The sequence below is a fragment of the Parasteatoda tepidariorum genome, chromosome 4, assembly GCF_982258835.1.
Source record: "Parasteatoda tepidariorum strain Cologne lab strain chromosome 4, Ptep-v5.0, whole genome shotgun sequence".
In the NCBI taxonomy this organism is placed as follows: domain Eukaryota; kingdom Metazoa; phylum Arthropoda; class Arachnida; order Araneae; family Theridiidae; genus Parasteatoda; species Parasteatoda tepidariorum.
In genome coordinates, this window is record NC_141758.1 from 36,755,059 (window position 1) to 36,771,321 (window position 16,263).

The following is a 16,263-nucleotide window of genomic DNA, read 5'->3' on the forward strand; positions in this document are numbered from 1 at the left end:
GCAAGTAAATTTTACGTACGCGCAATCGGTTAACAATAAATTCCAGACAGTTTAAGATAATAAATAACCATGTGTTGACATAAAATTGTGTATTAATTTATTACTATTATATAAATGATTACATCAATACTTAACATTTAGTAAAAAGAAAAATTACCAATTGAAAAAATAAAGCTAGAAATTATATATTTTTCTTCAGTTCACATAAGAGACAATTATTACTTGAGAAACTGTCTGGTTTAGCAAATTAAGCATACATTAACATTCCATTTCTGTTAATAAATACTGTTACATGATTTAAGGCAAATATATCAGTAACATGACTTTTAAAATTATTTTGAAAAGAAAATCAACTTTTACAATCACTATGTTTAAATTATAATCTGATCTAACTAGAGCCCTGTGAAACATATCAATAACTGTGAAGTAGAAATATATAGTAACTCCTTAACATACAAAAATTGCCATTTTAGTTTGAAAAATTACATGATAATCGGCAACTGTTTAGATAATTATTTTTCATTTGATAAGAACTTTGCATTTTATAGCATAAATAACAGCAACATTATTTTTTAAATTTTGATGCTGAGTTAATTAACTCTTTTTCCAAAAAAAAAAATTTATCTTTTTTTAAGTGCTATAAATTTTATGTTTGCTATATTTAGTCGTTAGCCCATCTTCAAACATCTTGTAACAAATCCTACTTTTTCTTCTTTGCAAGCCCAGAGTAAAAGTTTTAAATATATTCTATTCCAGTTTCGCTGATGTTGTAACACCTACATATACTAATAATCGTCGATAGAAAAACAGTCACCTTTAGAGTAACTAAATCAAGAAAAAATTTACTTCTTACAAGAATCGCAATAGTTGAGCTTAAAATTGCGCGAATGCAAATTGCAATCCTGGGTTTTAAAATAGCGTGAATATGAATCACGATTATGGATTTTGAAATCACGTGAGTATGAAACTAGATATACGATTTTGAAAATGACAAAATACAAACTGCAATATAAAATTTTTTAATCGCGTAAATACAAATCACGATTCATAATTTTTAGATCGCGTAAATACGAATCATGATGCGTAAATTTTAAATTGCATAAATAAGAATTATGAGGCATAATTTTGAATGCAAATCCCAATGCCTTATTTTTAAAGAACGTATACAGGGGTCTGTCCAGACATTTTGTGAAAGGTCCGTTTTTCGTGAAATTGTGAAAAAATTACACACATTCTTTCAACCAGGGTCCGCTTTTATGAATGTGTGCAAATAGGGTCCGTTATTGCAAAAAAAAAAATTTTTTTTCAAGGAGTTTTTAAATTGTATAGACATACAAGATATGCTCAACACTGTAAAATTGTAATTAAAAAAAATTAAATTTTAAAAAAGAAACAACAATTGCTCCTTCTAAATTAGAGATGTAACATACAAATATTTGGTATTTAGCCTATACTGCTGAACGCAAAATATTAATTTCGAACGAATAATGGAAGAATCGTCTGCCGAAGACAAAACTTAGTTCATTTACGTCTGTCTTTCTTTTCCCCCCTCCTGGGAAGGGTTTATTCGATTAACAAAACAATAATGAAGATAAAAAAATTTGTGAAGGGTCCGATTAAAAGAAAAATCATTTTGTGAAGGGTCCGTTTTTAAGTTAAAATATTTTGTGAAGGGTCCGTTTTTATGAAAAGATATTTTGTGAAGGGTCCGTTAACGGACCCAAATTTCTTCTAAACAGACCCCTGGTATAAGACGAAAATCGATGTTTGATATTATAACCGCATGAGCGAATCACGACATTGGATTTTAAACTCTTGAGAATACGAATCGCTACATAGGTTTTTAAAAAGGCGTAAATACAAATCACGATATCGGATTTTGAATCTCGTAAATAAGAATCGCAACATGCAACTTTTAAATCACGTAAATACGAAAAGCTATGCTTGATATTAAAATCGCGTGAATAAGAATCGAGATATTAGCAAATTCCAGGCTTGCGACTTCTAAAAGACTTGTCTGAAGCAGCGTCCTTTGAATTACGAAAATACGAGCTGTCTGTCTGCCGGGTAAAAATGCGGAAAATCTTATCATCTGTGCGTAAAAGCGGAGAAAATAGCTAAAATAAGTAAAAATGCGGAAAGGGTTGGTAGCTTTGTAGTTTGAATTTTCTGTTTACCTTTGAAAATCGGAAATAAAAATAATTATTATATTTCAGTGGCTGAATTTTCAGAAAAAGCGGAATATTTATTTTTTAAAAAAAGCGAAATTTTAAGAGAATCGGAGTTTTTGATAAGAAAGGCAGAAATTCGAGAGACAAAAGTGAAAAAAAGCGGAAATCCGCTAAAAAGCGGGAAAATCTCATCCCTGAATACTACATCAATGATTATCAGATGAATTTTTTATGTTTAAATTAATAAGGTATTTATGATGAACAAGAACATTTTAAATCAAATTTATTAAATAAAAAAGAATGATTGTTTGATATGATTCGGTCAAATTCTTCTCCCCCTCTCAAAAATAACTAACTTTGCTGCGCCTCTGACTGTTATTAATGGATGCCACAACTACAAAAAGATTATGAGTCGTTTATTTTTGAACAAAATGAGATGAACAAGTATAGAAAATTCGCAAAATATTCAACCTCATATAACTCTATATTATGTACCAGATTTATCATGTTTTGGTCAAAAGAATATATAAGTAACATAAAAAACTTTAATTAATCTTTTTATATTATTCCTTTTCCGTAAATCCTTTTCTTAATTCATTATTCAAAACGAAACGCTTTCTTACACTTTTAAATTAACATCCTGTCCTTAAATCTATTTTTGGCTCAAATATGCATTAATTAAAAGTAAGACATTTTCCCATTTGCGGGAATCGCGCGACCTATTTAATAAACCAATTACAATTACTAAGTTTTCCCTTATTCCCTAAAATGAAACATTTTATGGATTTACTTTGCAAGATTTTCCCTAGCTTCTATTGAGGAGCACATTTCGTGACCACTTTGATAAACGTTCTCTGTCTAATAATTAATAAATAAATTTTGTACCCTCCTTCCCTGCCTAAGACTTGTTTTAATCCTTCCACTCGGCAACGACTTTATAAGTCGTCAGGATAAAACGGTAGGGAAGGGGGTACATCAAAGATATGTAATATCTCATTTGAAATTAAATCAATCGAAAGAAGGTTCATCAAAAATATGGATTATCTCATTCAAATGGACAATTGGAAATTTATCAGTCAAATTCTTCTTCAACTCGTAATTCATCCAGTATCTTTAACAAAAAATAAATTCTTCAATCATCAAACTTTTCGTTTATATAAATGGTACCTACGTGGAACTTCATTTAACGATCAACTTTCCATTTGTGTATGCTGCATGTTATGTCCACGTTCTGAAGGCGATGAATGCTGCGAGAGAGCAGAGCTTCAATACCCTCCTTGGTTTAAAACGAAAAACTGCATCGGACTCCTGATAGACATTAAAAAGTTTTCGATTTGAAATCCCATACCTTTCCTTTACAAGTGACTTTTGGAAAGCTTAGATATGCCTATCCCTGTGGTGCTCTGAATTGTATCGTCAATGATTTGTTCTCACCATGCCTCATTCAAGGAGAAATTCGATTCCTCTTAAAGAAGAAGCTAATTTTTTATTTATTAACTTTCATATCTGTGATGTTGCGGTTTTCAAAATATCTTCTTGGACTAATTCAAACTTTCTTCACGTATCCTTTGTGGCATTCTTTTTTTTTTTTTTTTTTTGCAAAACTCATAAAACATTTATTTTTTTAAATTTTATTGATTAATAAAAAAAAGCACTCATGTAAATAAATAAAAATAATAGATTATGATTATAATTTTAAAAAAACATTTTTTCTCATACTTGATGTTTCAATTGAAATAATTATTTTTTCTGCATTTATCTTATTTTCATTGTTTAACAGATATGTTAAATTTTATATTTCGGAAACTTATTTATTGTTGAATTTTTCTTTTTCTTAAGAAATTTTTATTTTCAGTGAATTGATTGTTTTGGTTGGCATAAAATTTTTTTTTGAGAAATTATTTTCATATTTATTGTTTTATGTGTTACAGTTTCTATGATTTATTGATTAGTAAAATATCAATTCCGTTTGCTATTGGAAATTGTCATTATAAAGGACTTTTACTGTATATATTTATTTATGAGAACTAGTAAATACAAAATGAAGACTCACCTATCATAAATACAAGTTTATTTATTTGGAGGTATTTTAAACTTCTCTTTCAAAATTGTTCACTTTTTCATAAGTTGTACATATTAAAGTCAGCAGATACAAGCATAACCAATTTCGAAATAAATAATTCAGTAGCTGTCAAAGCTTGAACATAAAATCACAAAAAACCAAATCATTGGTGTATTTTAAATTACCTAACATAGAAATAATATTTTAGATTTTCTTCAAATATTTTTGTATTTCACTTATAAATTTATTTTACAGGGAATCATATTAAACAAATTTTAAAAGTAAACATTCCGATACAATTTTTACATTAACAGAAAATGATTAACTTAACAAAATATTAAAAGAAATATACACAAATACTTACTAAAAAAACATCAAAAAACTTAACATAATTGTCACTTCCTAAAAAAATAAATTTGGAAAATTTATTTTAAAGAGATGAGTTTAAAATGTCACTACTAATCAATCACATTCATTTTATTACTGCTTATTCACATATTTTATTCATTTTTCTTTCATAAAAAATTATTATGAAAATATAAAATTCAGACACTTGATCATGAGAAATTATGAAATGCCATTGATTCCGTAAAGTTTAAATTTTTGTCAAAAACAAAATTCTAACTTATCATTCCAATTTCTTTATTTTTCTCAAAAATTAAATAAACAAGAAGTTTTTTTAAAAACAAATTTGGAGCTATTTAACAGAAAATGTCTGTTTTAAAGTAGATTTGAGGATACCTGTCTTTGCAAAGACTAATTAAATTACATTTTGTTGCAGCAGATTTTAACTAATTTGTGAAAAATATTTTGAATTAGATTTGGCAAATCAATTTTCTCATTTTTACACACAAGAAAACTAGTATGTTAAAAAAATTTTTTTTAAAGTTTTTTTGAATTTTTCTACATTTTTGTTTTTATTTTATTGCACAATTTGGAGCAATTCTTTGCAAAAACTTTTTTATAGATAAAAAATTATTTAAAGAATTTATTATTAGATATTATTATTAAGAATGTATTTTTTATAGCAAAAAAAAATGAAAAGTGCTATATTAAATATTAAAACAACTTTTTAAATTATTTATAATTGCAATCTAGTACAAATGGTACACAGGGACAAATAATAGAACTTTTCTTCCTCCATGCTATGAACATGGGTGCCAGTTTAAAAGAATTTTAAGACCTAAAGTCCAGCATTGTTTACCAGAATTTTTTGAAATTTATAGCTCATCAACTTCAAAATGTAATTTTTCATGATAATGGCTCCTATATCATAATCAACTAGAAATGTATTATTTTATCAAAAAAAAAATTTCACATTTATTTTCTTATAGCAAAAAAAAAAAAAAAAAGATTAATTAAATAAAACCTAATGGAAAAGAGATCAATTGATTAAATTTAGTCTACTGATTTTTCAGTCTCCAGGACTTAAGAGTGGCACCCATGGCTATGAAAGATCATATAAAAGCTATTTCTTAATTATTAAATAACTATTAATAATATTCATTAGGAAAAACGCTCTATTGAATACGGTTACCAAATTTTAAAGTTGTAAATATTTGTAAAACTTTTTTACCAGATTCAATACATTAGAATTTTTCAACCAAATTTATTATCACATTCAACAATAAATATTAGTCATGTGATGAGTATATTGTGTTCTATTGTAAGAAAAACCAATGTAATTATACTCATTATTTTAACAGAAAAAATTATTTAAAAAAAAAAGATCTTATCTTAATAGGATAGAATTAAATTTTAAATTTAATAGAATTAATTTGTGCTAGTTTATGTTATCTGGTAAAAAAAAAAAATTCGGACATTCTTATGATTTGTTTGAATTATTATAGAAGAATAATTAGTTTTAAATTTGGCAAAATTTGTGTTCGTTTTGGTTGAAAAAATCTTTTGTTTGAGCTGGTATTTTTCTCAGGTAATAAATATCAAAAGGAAAAACATCCTGTTCCTTCCTGTTCATTCAATTTAATTAACTTGTAATTTGATAACTTATATTTCTTGCAATTTAATAACGAATCAAAACTATATATTTTAAATTTAATTTTGATTGGTGCTTAGTGGAAAAACTTAAACAAATCTTGATATCTCGGAAACACACAATTTTCTATGTTAAAGCACATGCTAAGTTTTCTATCAAGCATTTTAATAAGATGAGTTTCAACAGATAAACATGTTTTGTAAATAGCTTGGTTCAACATACTTGATAACTAATTTTTCTCAAATTAAATGAACTTGCTCTACAATTTATCGTCAAATATCTAAACAATGTTTAGGGATACAAAAAAAAAATCTATGTTTGAACAAAAAAGAAAAAAAATATTCTATGTTATTTCAGGTACTCAATAAGATTTATTTTTGAACAAACAAAATATGTTATTTTCAGGGACACAAAACATCTGAAAAACAAATTATACCCAGATCTTTTGCTCAGTTAATGAATCTGATAATACAAAATAAAGAAATATTCTTTCCAAATTCGGAATGATAATATGTCTTTGACATGTTACACATTTTCTTTAAATGAAAGTTAATTTAACAATCAATAAAAAATTATTAGAAATATTTCATAAATTACAGAATTTGAAATCTTGAAAATATGTAGCAAAAAATACATTGGATTTCAGATAAATTACAAATTTATAAAAAGTTTAAATGAATTGTACTCCATTTTTATTCAGGAAGTATATATTTGGCAAAAAACAGTTATTATAATATCATAATACAGTAATTAAGTAAATTAATTTTACTATTGAAAAACTATTAAAATATTTTTGAAGGCACTTCACTTAAATATACAGTTTGCCCATCAAAATATGCCACACAATTTGTACACCTAATCTTATATTAACTTTAAAAGGAAACTTATGTATACATTAAATTTTATACAGTCTTTGGAATACAATATTTAAAAACAAATTACTTTTTCAAAGGGGAATAATATTGTACCAGAATATGAAAGTCAAATGATACAAAATAAACAAAAAGGTTAAATTTTGAGATAAAATAGAGATGCCAAAAAATACGGAAACACTTCAAGAGTTCTTTTTTCTTTTTGTAGTGGAGATGAAATTCTGTAAATGCAATGAAATATTTGATACTCACTACAACTCTCTAAGCAATAAAATAAGTACTACTGTAGTTATGTAAACAATTAAAGCTTATTGATATTCAGTAAACTTACTTTCCATTAAAAAAGCAATTAGCTCATACCAGGGATGTGGAGTTAAAAGATAATTTTGCAGAAGTTAAAATCAGAAACATTTTAAGTTAACTCTCATAAATTTAAAAGTTAAGGGTAAGGCCGTACAAAGAAAAGAAGTTTTTGACAATATTAGACAAATATATATATATATATATAAAATTACAAATCAGGGTGCGTAGCCAGATTTTTCATCAAAAAATAAGCACCCCAGTACTTTTTTAAGCACCAAAAAAATATTTTTAATCACTTTCCAAAAAAAAAAAAATTATAATTAGGATCTGTGCAATAATAAAAATTATTTGTTTCTGTCGTTTAAAGTTCCTAATTTATGAACATAAAATCAATAAAATTCAAAAACATTTTCACTAACTTCACATAATCATGATGAAATAACTAGTTTCTGAGAAATATTGCAGAGAAAATTGGGCAACAATCGGCACGGCAAAGAAAAAATCTCTTTGAAAAGATAGAAAATTAAGCACTTTTTACAAACCCCAAATAAAAAAAGCACTATAAAGGGTTTTTAAAAAATGTAAGTAAAAAAATAAGAACCTTTAAGTACTTTTTAAAAATGCTACACACCCTGCAAATGTATGAACAAAAATTCTCCTCAAACGAATATTATGACAATTATTTGTATTATAAATTATCTCTAAATCAATTTATTAAATTATTTATAAAATTAAAGTAACGAAAATGTGAGAATATAATTTTATTACAAATACTTTAATTCTAATCACTCAATAAAGAAAAGAATTTCTTTGAGATAGATTCTTGTCCCAATTCTGAATCCTTGTGATGCACCCAACCTCCCCTTAAAAATTATCCCAATAATCATGGGACACCTTGTATAGTTTAAAATTAACTTAGTACTAATTTAGATTATTTTCTGGGTATTTTAAGTAGCACAAGTCCCAGTCAAACTCTGAGAAAAGTTTGGAGTTGATCATTTCAACTATCCGCTCCACAGCTTTGCATCATAAATATAAAAAAAAGAAAAATAATAAAAAAATTTAATCAAAACTTTTTTTTCTTTTTAAATGAGGCAAATAAAGATTGAAAATTAGGAAAAAACTGGATCAGTCAGCATCTCCAAAAGAATTACTAACAAAAATTTTGATTCTTTAAAATTCTATTTTGTTTTAATAGAAGCAAAACAACTTTTTTTTTTTGTTTAAAGTAATTTAATTTCTAAAAATTTAAATGCTTTAAATCATTTTTAAATATGTGAACATCATAAATTCTAGATTTTTTATTATAAGATAAAATAAATGAATTAGAATTTTAATGCCTTTGTAAATGTTTTAAAAATAAAAGCATCCAAGATATTTCTTAGAGTTACAATATTTAAAATTTTTTACCAACACATAAAAAATATAAAATGAAAATCAATATAAAAATTTTAATGCCTAGCAAATTATTATAAATAAAAGCATTAAAACTTGTTTTAGATTCTCTAAAATATTTACATTTTTAAATATATATTCTAAAATTTTAATAATTGATAATAATTTTAAAATTTTTAATGCCTTATAAACTTAAAGCATAGAAGATAATTTTTAAATCTAAAATATTTTTTAATGTCATTTAAACAATTTGTATGAAATTATATATAATGTAATTGCTATTTCGCATTGAAATCATTTTAAATGAGAAAACACTTAAGATTTTAAAGTTTGTTTACTTATGACTTTCATTCATTCTGACATTTAAACGAAACAACAAACTGAGATCTTTTTACATCAAATGAAAAAAATGGGATTGAATATAATAAATAACAGATTTTTACTATACAGCAACAATAAAAAATTGAAGAAAAAAAATTCAATAACAATTTTTTTTAAATAAAATAATTGCTTTACAGGCTCAATTTTTAAAATTCCAGTAACTTCATTTTTTTTTTTTTAAATAATAACTTTAAATTATTTGACTAAATTTTTTAGATGAACATCAGTGTAATGAATTATTATTAAAATTATAAAATTCAAATATTGCTTCAATATTTTATAATAAATCTTTGGTCCATTATTCTTCAGCAAAATCACTAAAAGCTTTATAGAAAATTAAACAAAAGAGGTTAAAAGTTGAATATATTAGGCAGTATAAGTGTTTTATAAGTCATCCAATGTATGAGAATTTTATTTTTACTAAATAAAACTCTTGAATTAAAAATACTGATACATTCAACTTACAACTAGAAACAAATTTTAATACTAAAGGCGAATCACACTATATTAAAATTCCCTTCATTAATTTACTGCATGGTATATATTACAACAAATTTCACTCAATTTTTTTGATCCTGGCATTTTGATCAAATTTCTATAAAATGAATTTTGCCTTAACCAGACCAGTTTTAAAACATTAAAAATGTACTATTTTAGCTGCCAAGAAACTTTTTGTGGACAATTCTTTTTTTAGAGCATAAAATCAACAGTTGAAAGATACAGCTAAAACTTGAACAGAAAAAAAAAATAATAATAAAAAAATCTAATACAAAAATATGTACAATGGTGTTCGTCCAAAAATGTGAATGTCTTTTATTCTGAGCAGTTAAAAGCGTGGCTGCTCGATGCTTGTGATGAGGAATGAAAAAATTTGTATTTTTTTTAATATTTTTTTTTACAATTAAAAACATATAGATGCTGCTTCTAAACATGTAAAAATAAGTCACTATGTTGATAACAAGTGATTTAAATAATCACTTTCAGAAGTCATTGAGATTGATGATTATTTACAAGGCAATGAACCGTTTCAAAGAGAGGCACTCGAAGTGATGTTCGACAATGATTATTTTTGTGGACGAAATTAAATGTCTTTGATGAGTCGATAGATATGATGCTGGGCTCCATGCTCACTCGTTGAAACTTCAAAAACATATGCTATACACAACAGTGTCTCTTGAGTATCTCTGTTTGTCACTACCTGTATAATAGAAATGGCAAAAATTACAATATTACATAGAAGACAAATGCTGCTGAGCATATGATTTTGATAAAGTAATTTCATATATAAACATTTCAGGATTAGCTTAATCAACAACAATCAAGTAAATCAACTATTGTAATTTTAATTATTGGGAATCAGTTCGGTCCGTTTTCAGAAGATGGCTCTGGCTGTTATGATCACGCCCGGGTCACCAATGTGGGGGCGGAGTTATCGACAATGCCAACCTTCATCTATCAAAAGGTACCTCGTGATTGAATCAAGTTAGCATGTCTTATATACCAGTGAATTGATGTTTAAATTTCGTAGTGGTAGTTACGCCACAATACTCCCCCACCAGAATTTTATCAGGGATAGAAATTAATGAACAGATCTCACTAGTTGCTGTACTTATGAAAGACCGAAAGAGAGAGTCACCGCTTTCTTTTTTTTAGTGCTGAAAGTGAGAGGTGTATTAACTTCACGGTTGTGTTCGTTTCTCTGTTGTCTTTAGCAGTCGAGTGTATACATTGTACGGTGTGTATGATTGAAACTGAGCAGCAACAGCGTAAGGAGATTGATTATGTCGCAGTCACAAGTAGCAAGTCAACTGTTCAATGTGGATCATCCAACGAAGTTGGCGTTACCAGATTGAAGTGAACGTTACTGCATGTTCAAATCACGTCCGGATGCCAACCTTTATCTATCAAAAGGTACCTTGTGATTGAATCAAGTTAGCATGTCTTATACCAGTGAATTGATGTTTAATTTTCATAGTGGTAGTTACGCCACAAATGTTTCATAGTGACAGCTGGTTTTGGTGGTTTTAGAGAGGTTAGACATCTGTTAATAATATTCAGTTTATATCGGTTTGAGTTTCATATAAAAACCCTGTTTTTTACTTTGTTGAGTATGTCAAGTTTTGTGGTAACGAAGCACCATTTGCGGGAGGTTTTATGTTTCTGCTTTAATTGCAAGAAAAGTGCAGCTGAAGTGCATCAAATACTTGTAGAAGTTTATGGTGACAATGCTCCAACTGATAAATCATGTAGGGAATGATTTCGAAGTTTCAAGAATGGTGAATGGTGTTGTACACTATGGGCTGCTACAACTTGGCGATTCAATTACAGACGGTCGTTATAGGCTACAATTGATTCATTTGAGCTGTGCAGTACAAGAAAAACGGCCGGAATATGAGCAAAAACATGACAAAGTTATTCTTCTGCATGATAATGCTCCGCCTCATATCGCAAAAAATTATTTGGAAACGCTCGAGTGGGATATTTTACCGGGCCCGTCGTATTCGCTGGACATAGCTTCTTCTGATTACTGGTTGATCCGACGGATGCAGCACAATTTGGCAGGTCACCAGTTCATTTCGTTTGCAGAAAATGAAAATTGGCTACTAATTTGGATCGCCACAAAAGAAGAGACATTTTTTCGAGACGGAATTCGAAAATTGCCTAAGAAGTGGGAAAAAGTAGTAGCCAGCGATGGACATTACTTTGATTAATCTGTGCATTCATTTTGTAGGGAAATAAATGCATTTTTGACCACACAAAAAAATTTTAAAAACAAACCGAACTAATTTGTACTCCCAATACAAATAAAATTTGTGAACTTCCTAAACTAGCTATCAGTAATAAAAAGAACAACAATAAGATAAAAAATTTATTCATTTGGCTATTCATCAAAAACTATTTCCATAAGTGTATATAGTCACAGTATTTTATTCCACTGCAACTTTTGTTTTTATTCATACTTTTTTATCATTATTCCAATAAAGTAGAAAAAATAAACTAATTTAAATATTAATATTCTCACCTGTAAAATTGTAAAGTTTTCTAACACACTATTCATCATATATTTTTCTGGCAAATGTTTTAACTTGTGGATGAAGTTTATCATATATTCACACATGGGAGATCGATGAATCCTGTACACAAACCTTCCATTTTCAAATCTTGCATACTCCGTCTGGACAAAAAATAAAAGATGTTAACTCTTAAAAATATTCTTTTTAATGAAAGTTAAAAAACTAAAAATAACTAGAAACTATTCAAGCAACAATGTAAACCTAGAACATTTTGTGATCACCAAACATAAAATAGTATAATCGACTACAAGAATGTTATTTAAGAATAAAGAACATAAATAAAATGCGTTATAAACCCTCATTTTCAGAAAAATAGATATGTATTTTAATCCATTTGTTAAGCAACAAAATACAGCATATCTTAATGCAAACAAGGCTTTACAATAAAAACAAGGCTTTGTGTCTTACAGAATTTTTTGTTGTATAAATCATTGCACATATCTTATCTACTCAACATGGTAATATTAGTCAGAAACAAATCAATCTTAATTTGTTCCTAAATAATTTCTAGATACAAGAACTTAAAAACACAAACACTTGCACCTAAGTATTTATAATCTATATATTAAAAAAAAAAAATTGAAATTTTTAGAGCATTAGAATTAATAACAAATAAATTTATCAATTTTGGTTTGCTTAGATTTTAAAATTGTAACCTCTTAGAAGATAAAATAATAAATAATATAAAGTTTCTTTATTAGTTACAGAAGTTTTTTAACTTCATTCATTGTACACACCCTCAAAGTTAATAGGGTTTAAGGAAATGCGTCGAATAGATCTCCTGTTATAGTAAGGATAAACACAATATTATTGATCGAATATTTTACTCAATTAAGGATCTATTTTTATGAAGATAGCTTCTTGAAATTGATTTTGTATCATGAGCGAGGTATCAATGTCTATGTAAAGAAGCAAAAGAACAGCAAAAAGTTTGTATTTTGTTATGCCACAGTATGCTTGTGTTTGTAATAATTCTTTTTTATTACCTCATAATTACAAATATTACAAGCAACCAGCAATGGCAAAGCTTATTCCATGGTGGAAAAAAACCGACTAAAAGAAATATGTTTCTTAGCAACCCAAGTGGAAGAAACTCCTTTTCAAAAATAAATATCCAACATTAAAGAAATGTTTTAATCAGTTTACAATAGTAATCTAGTTTAAAATATTAATTTTCAAACATTAATTAAAATTATAACAGGGGTAGCAGCAAAGTTTTTTAAAAATTTAGGGTAATTTTAGGAACTTTTTTAAAAAAATTTTAGGTAAATTTTAAGGGTAATATATGATTTTGCTAGGATAAAAAAAGGTCACACGGTAGTTTATTACATAACAGAAGATTATTACAATTCATCCACACATATCATAAATAATTGCAAGCCATAAAATAAAGCTCTGAAATTTATTAAGTCAAGAATGAAATCTCTAAAGTGTAAAAATGAAATTTCAACTTTACATATTACCTATCAGAAATTAAGTGCATAATTCGAACAGGCAAAAGTGAGAATAAATCAAGAGAAAAAATAAATTAACACCAACTTGGATTTTTATTTAATTTTTACCTTCTTAATCAAAACTTTATTGTTACCCTTTACCTTACTTTATTAAGAAAAACTATTGTGTGATATTATTAGATTTCAAATCAGCGATTTATATTAGAAGTTAGAGAAAAACAAATTAATCATGATCATTTTTCCAAAATATTCTTGATATGATTTGTGAGATTCTTTTACTGCCCTCAATAGTGTTGTGGTGATCTTCAACACTCCTCCATAATTTCGAATGGTATCTTTGATTAGTCTAAGAGACATAATAATATTCTCATGGTGACTCACATTAAGCATTGCTTTATTTATCGAAAAACCTCTCTCAGGATCAGAATTCCCATGTGGCAAAATTAAAACAGTTTTAATTAATGTAGTTAAATTCTTATATTTTAGATTATTGCTTTTTTATTTATATTTAGCCTATAACTCTAATTTTTTAGGAACACCAACAAAATTTTATCAGATTTTTAGGAATTTTAGGGTTTGCACATACTTTTAGGAATTTTATGAATTTTAGGGGGAATGCGACCCCTGTTATAATTAATTTTCATTAATTAAAAATGATACATTAATTTATTAAATATCTAATTTTCAGTGAAAATTAAAAAGCAACAATTTCAAAGAAAAATAAATTGAGTGAATTTCTCAAGAAATTAAAATATGCATAAATAGCAAAACAAAACTGCATAAGACGAAAATAAACTATTGGAAAATAGTATTTTTTTAAAAATTTGATGCTAAAAACCGTTAGTTTCCAGGTATTATATTAAATTTAAGCTTTTCTTATAATCATTAATGTTATATAATATATTGGTCATTTTAAGTTTCTTCAATTTTGTTGCTTTTTCAATTTCCTGGACGAATTAGGTTTCTTATGGAAAAAAAATTCAAACTCTCCAAGCAACAAACACAAGAAAACTTGAAATGCTATTTTAAAGAATAATTACTTCAACTTTCTCCACTACATTTTTCCCAAATGAGCAAACTTTAGTACTGCAGGTGATAGTCATGTTATCATTACTTTCATACCTAGAAGAAGAATTAGTGTTTTTAAGAAAACAATTTCATAAAATCATCTTACTATCAACTAAAAAATCTGATATTAGAAAAAAATAGTAAATATTTACTAAAAGATGTTTTTTGCATGGAATTATCTTTTGATAAAGTAATTTTATAATTGTGTGCAAAATTTTTTGAATTTGCTTAAAAAGTTTGTGAGATATAACAAAATATGCAAAAAGTAAAATTAACATTAAGAGGTCCAAACTTTGCGGCTACCCCTATATTACAAATCCGTCGAAAAAAGGTACGCTTATTCAGATAAAGTACGCTTTTTGTGACTGCTTTTGTAACCTAAAATATCGACTGCCTTTATTAATTAGCAAATTTCTTAGATCAATTCCTTGATCTATTAAGATTGAGTTCAGAACGTGAAGATCCGATCATTAGATCAAAAGCTATTCGTGGTGGTCCAGTTTTTTTTGGCGCACTGTACATGTAAAATTTGACCTAGTCAAAAGTTTTAAAAATAATAAGCATTATATGTCTCAATTAAAGGAGAAATTTTGCTTTCAGGTATTTATATAACTTATAAGTCACTAAAAAGACTTGTCCGCTTCTGAAAGAGGAGGCAGGGAAGCCCTAGAGGGCTTAGCGACACCACGAGTCATCGTCGGACACAGACGACACCCACGAGGAGCGTGCCGGCTACCTTCCGATCGTCTGACCTTCAGGCCATCTCCCAACCGGTTGCAGCGTCTTTCGAAATATCAAATTACCTGTCCATTAACAGGTAAATTTTCTGTTTATTCAATGGGAGGAGCTGTTAATTCAGTTACTGCTTGTTAATAGAGCTTCCAAAACCTTAAAACAATACTTTAAAAAATTCCTCTTTTTTATATCTTTTGTATTTTATGACAAATATCTTGATACTGTCATCCACCAAAATAACAGATTTTAAAAAAAGTAAGAAAACAAGCTATGATCGATATTTAATTCACTGGTCGATTTACTCATCTATTTTTATATAATGTAACTACAGTGCAGAACCCGTTATCCTGAAATCAGAAAACCGGAAAACCAAAAAACCGGAACGAAATTCGATAAATTTTCCCGCTATTTAAAAAAAATTTTTTTTTTTTTCCTCATAAGATTTTAGGTATTTTCTTCTTTTTTGAAAGATTTTTACCTTACCATCATTTTGGAAATAATCATTAGTGTATTACTTCATCTTTTTTTCTTCTTTTTAAGATTATTTCCAAATTTTTTTGTTGTTGTTGGGTTTAACAATACAAAAACGGCTTTTTGTAGCGATTCAGAAAACCGGAAAAATCAGTTATCCGGAACATCGATGGTCCTGATCGTTCCGGATAATCGGTTCCCTACTGTATTACTCAAAACTACATTATACATATTCTTCACTCCGAATAAGAGCATAAGGCATCTTTTCTAGCTCTCTCTCT

At 27.3% G+C, this 16,263-nt stretch overlaps 1 protein-coding gene across 1 annotated transcript in view; it reads right to left on the reverse strand.

Annotated features, from left to right (window-relative positions):
- Nucleotides 1-9,967: 9,967 nt before the first annotated feature.
- Nucleotides 9,968-16,263, reverse strand: part of sd (TEA domain transcription factor 1 homolog scalloped) — a 127,869-nt gene continuing 121,573 nt past the window's right edge. The window contains exons 11-13 of the mRNA XM_087162143.1: nucleotides 14,749-14,830; nucleotides 12,203-12,355; nucleotides 9,968-10,378 (exon numbers count right to left, since the gene is read on the reverse strand). Of these exons, the coding sequence (XP_087018269.1) occupies nucleotides 10,262-10,378; nucleotides 12,203-12,355; nucleotides 14,749-14,830 (352 nt within the window). The 3' untranslated portion in view covers nucleotides 9,968-10,261. The remainder of the gene's footprint in view (nucleotides 10,379-12,202; nucleotides 12,356-14,748; nucleotides 14,831-16,263) is intronic.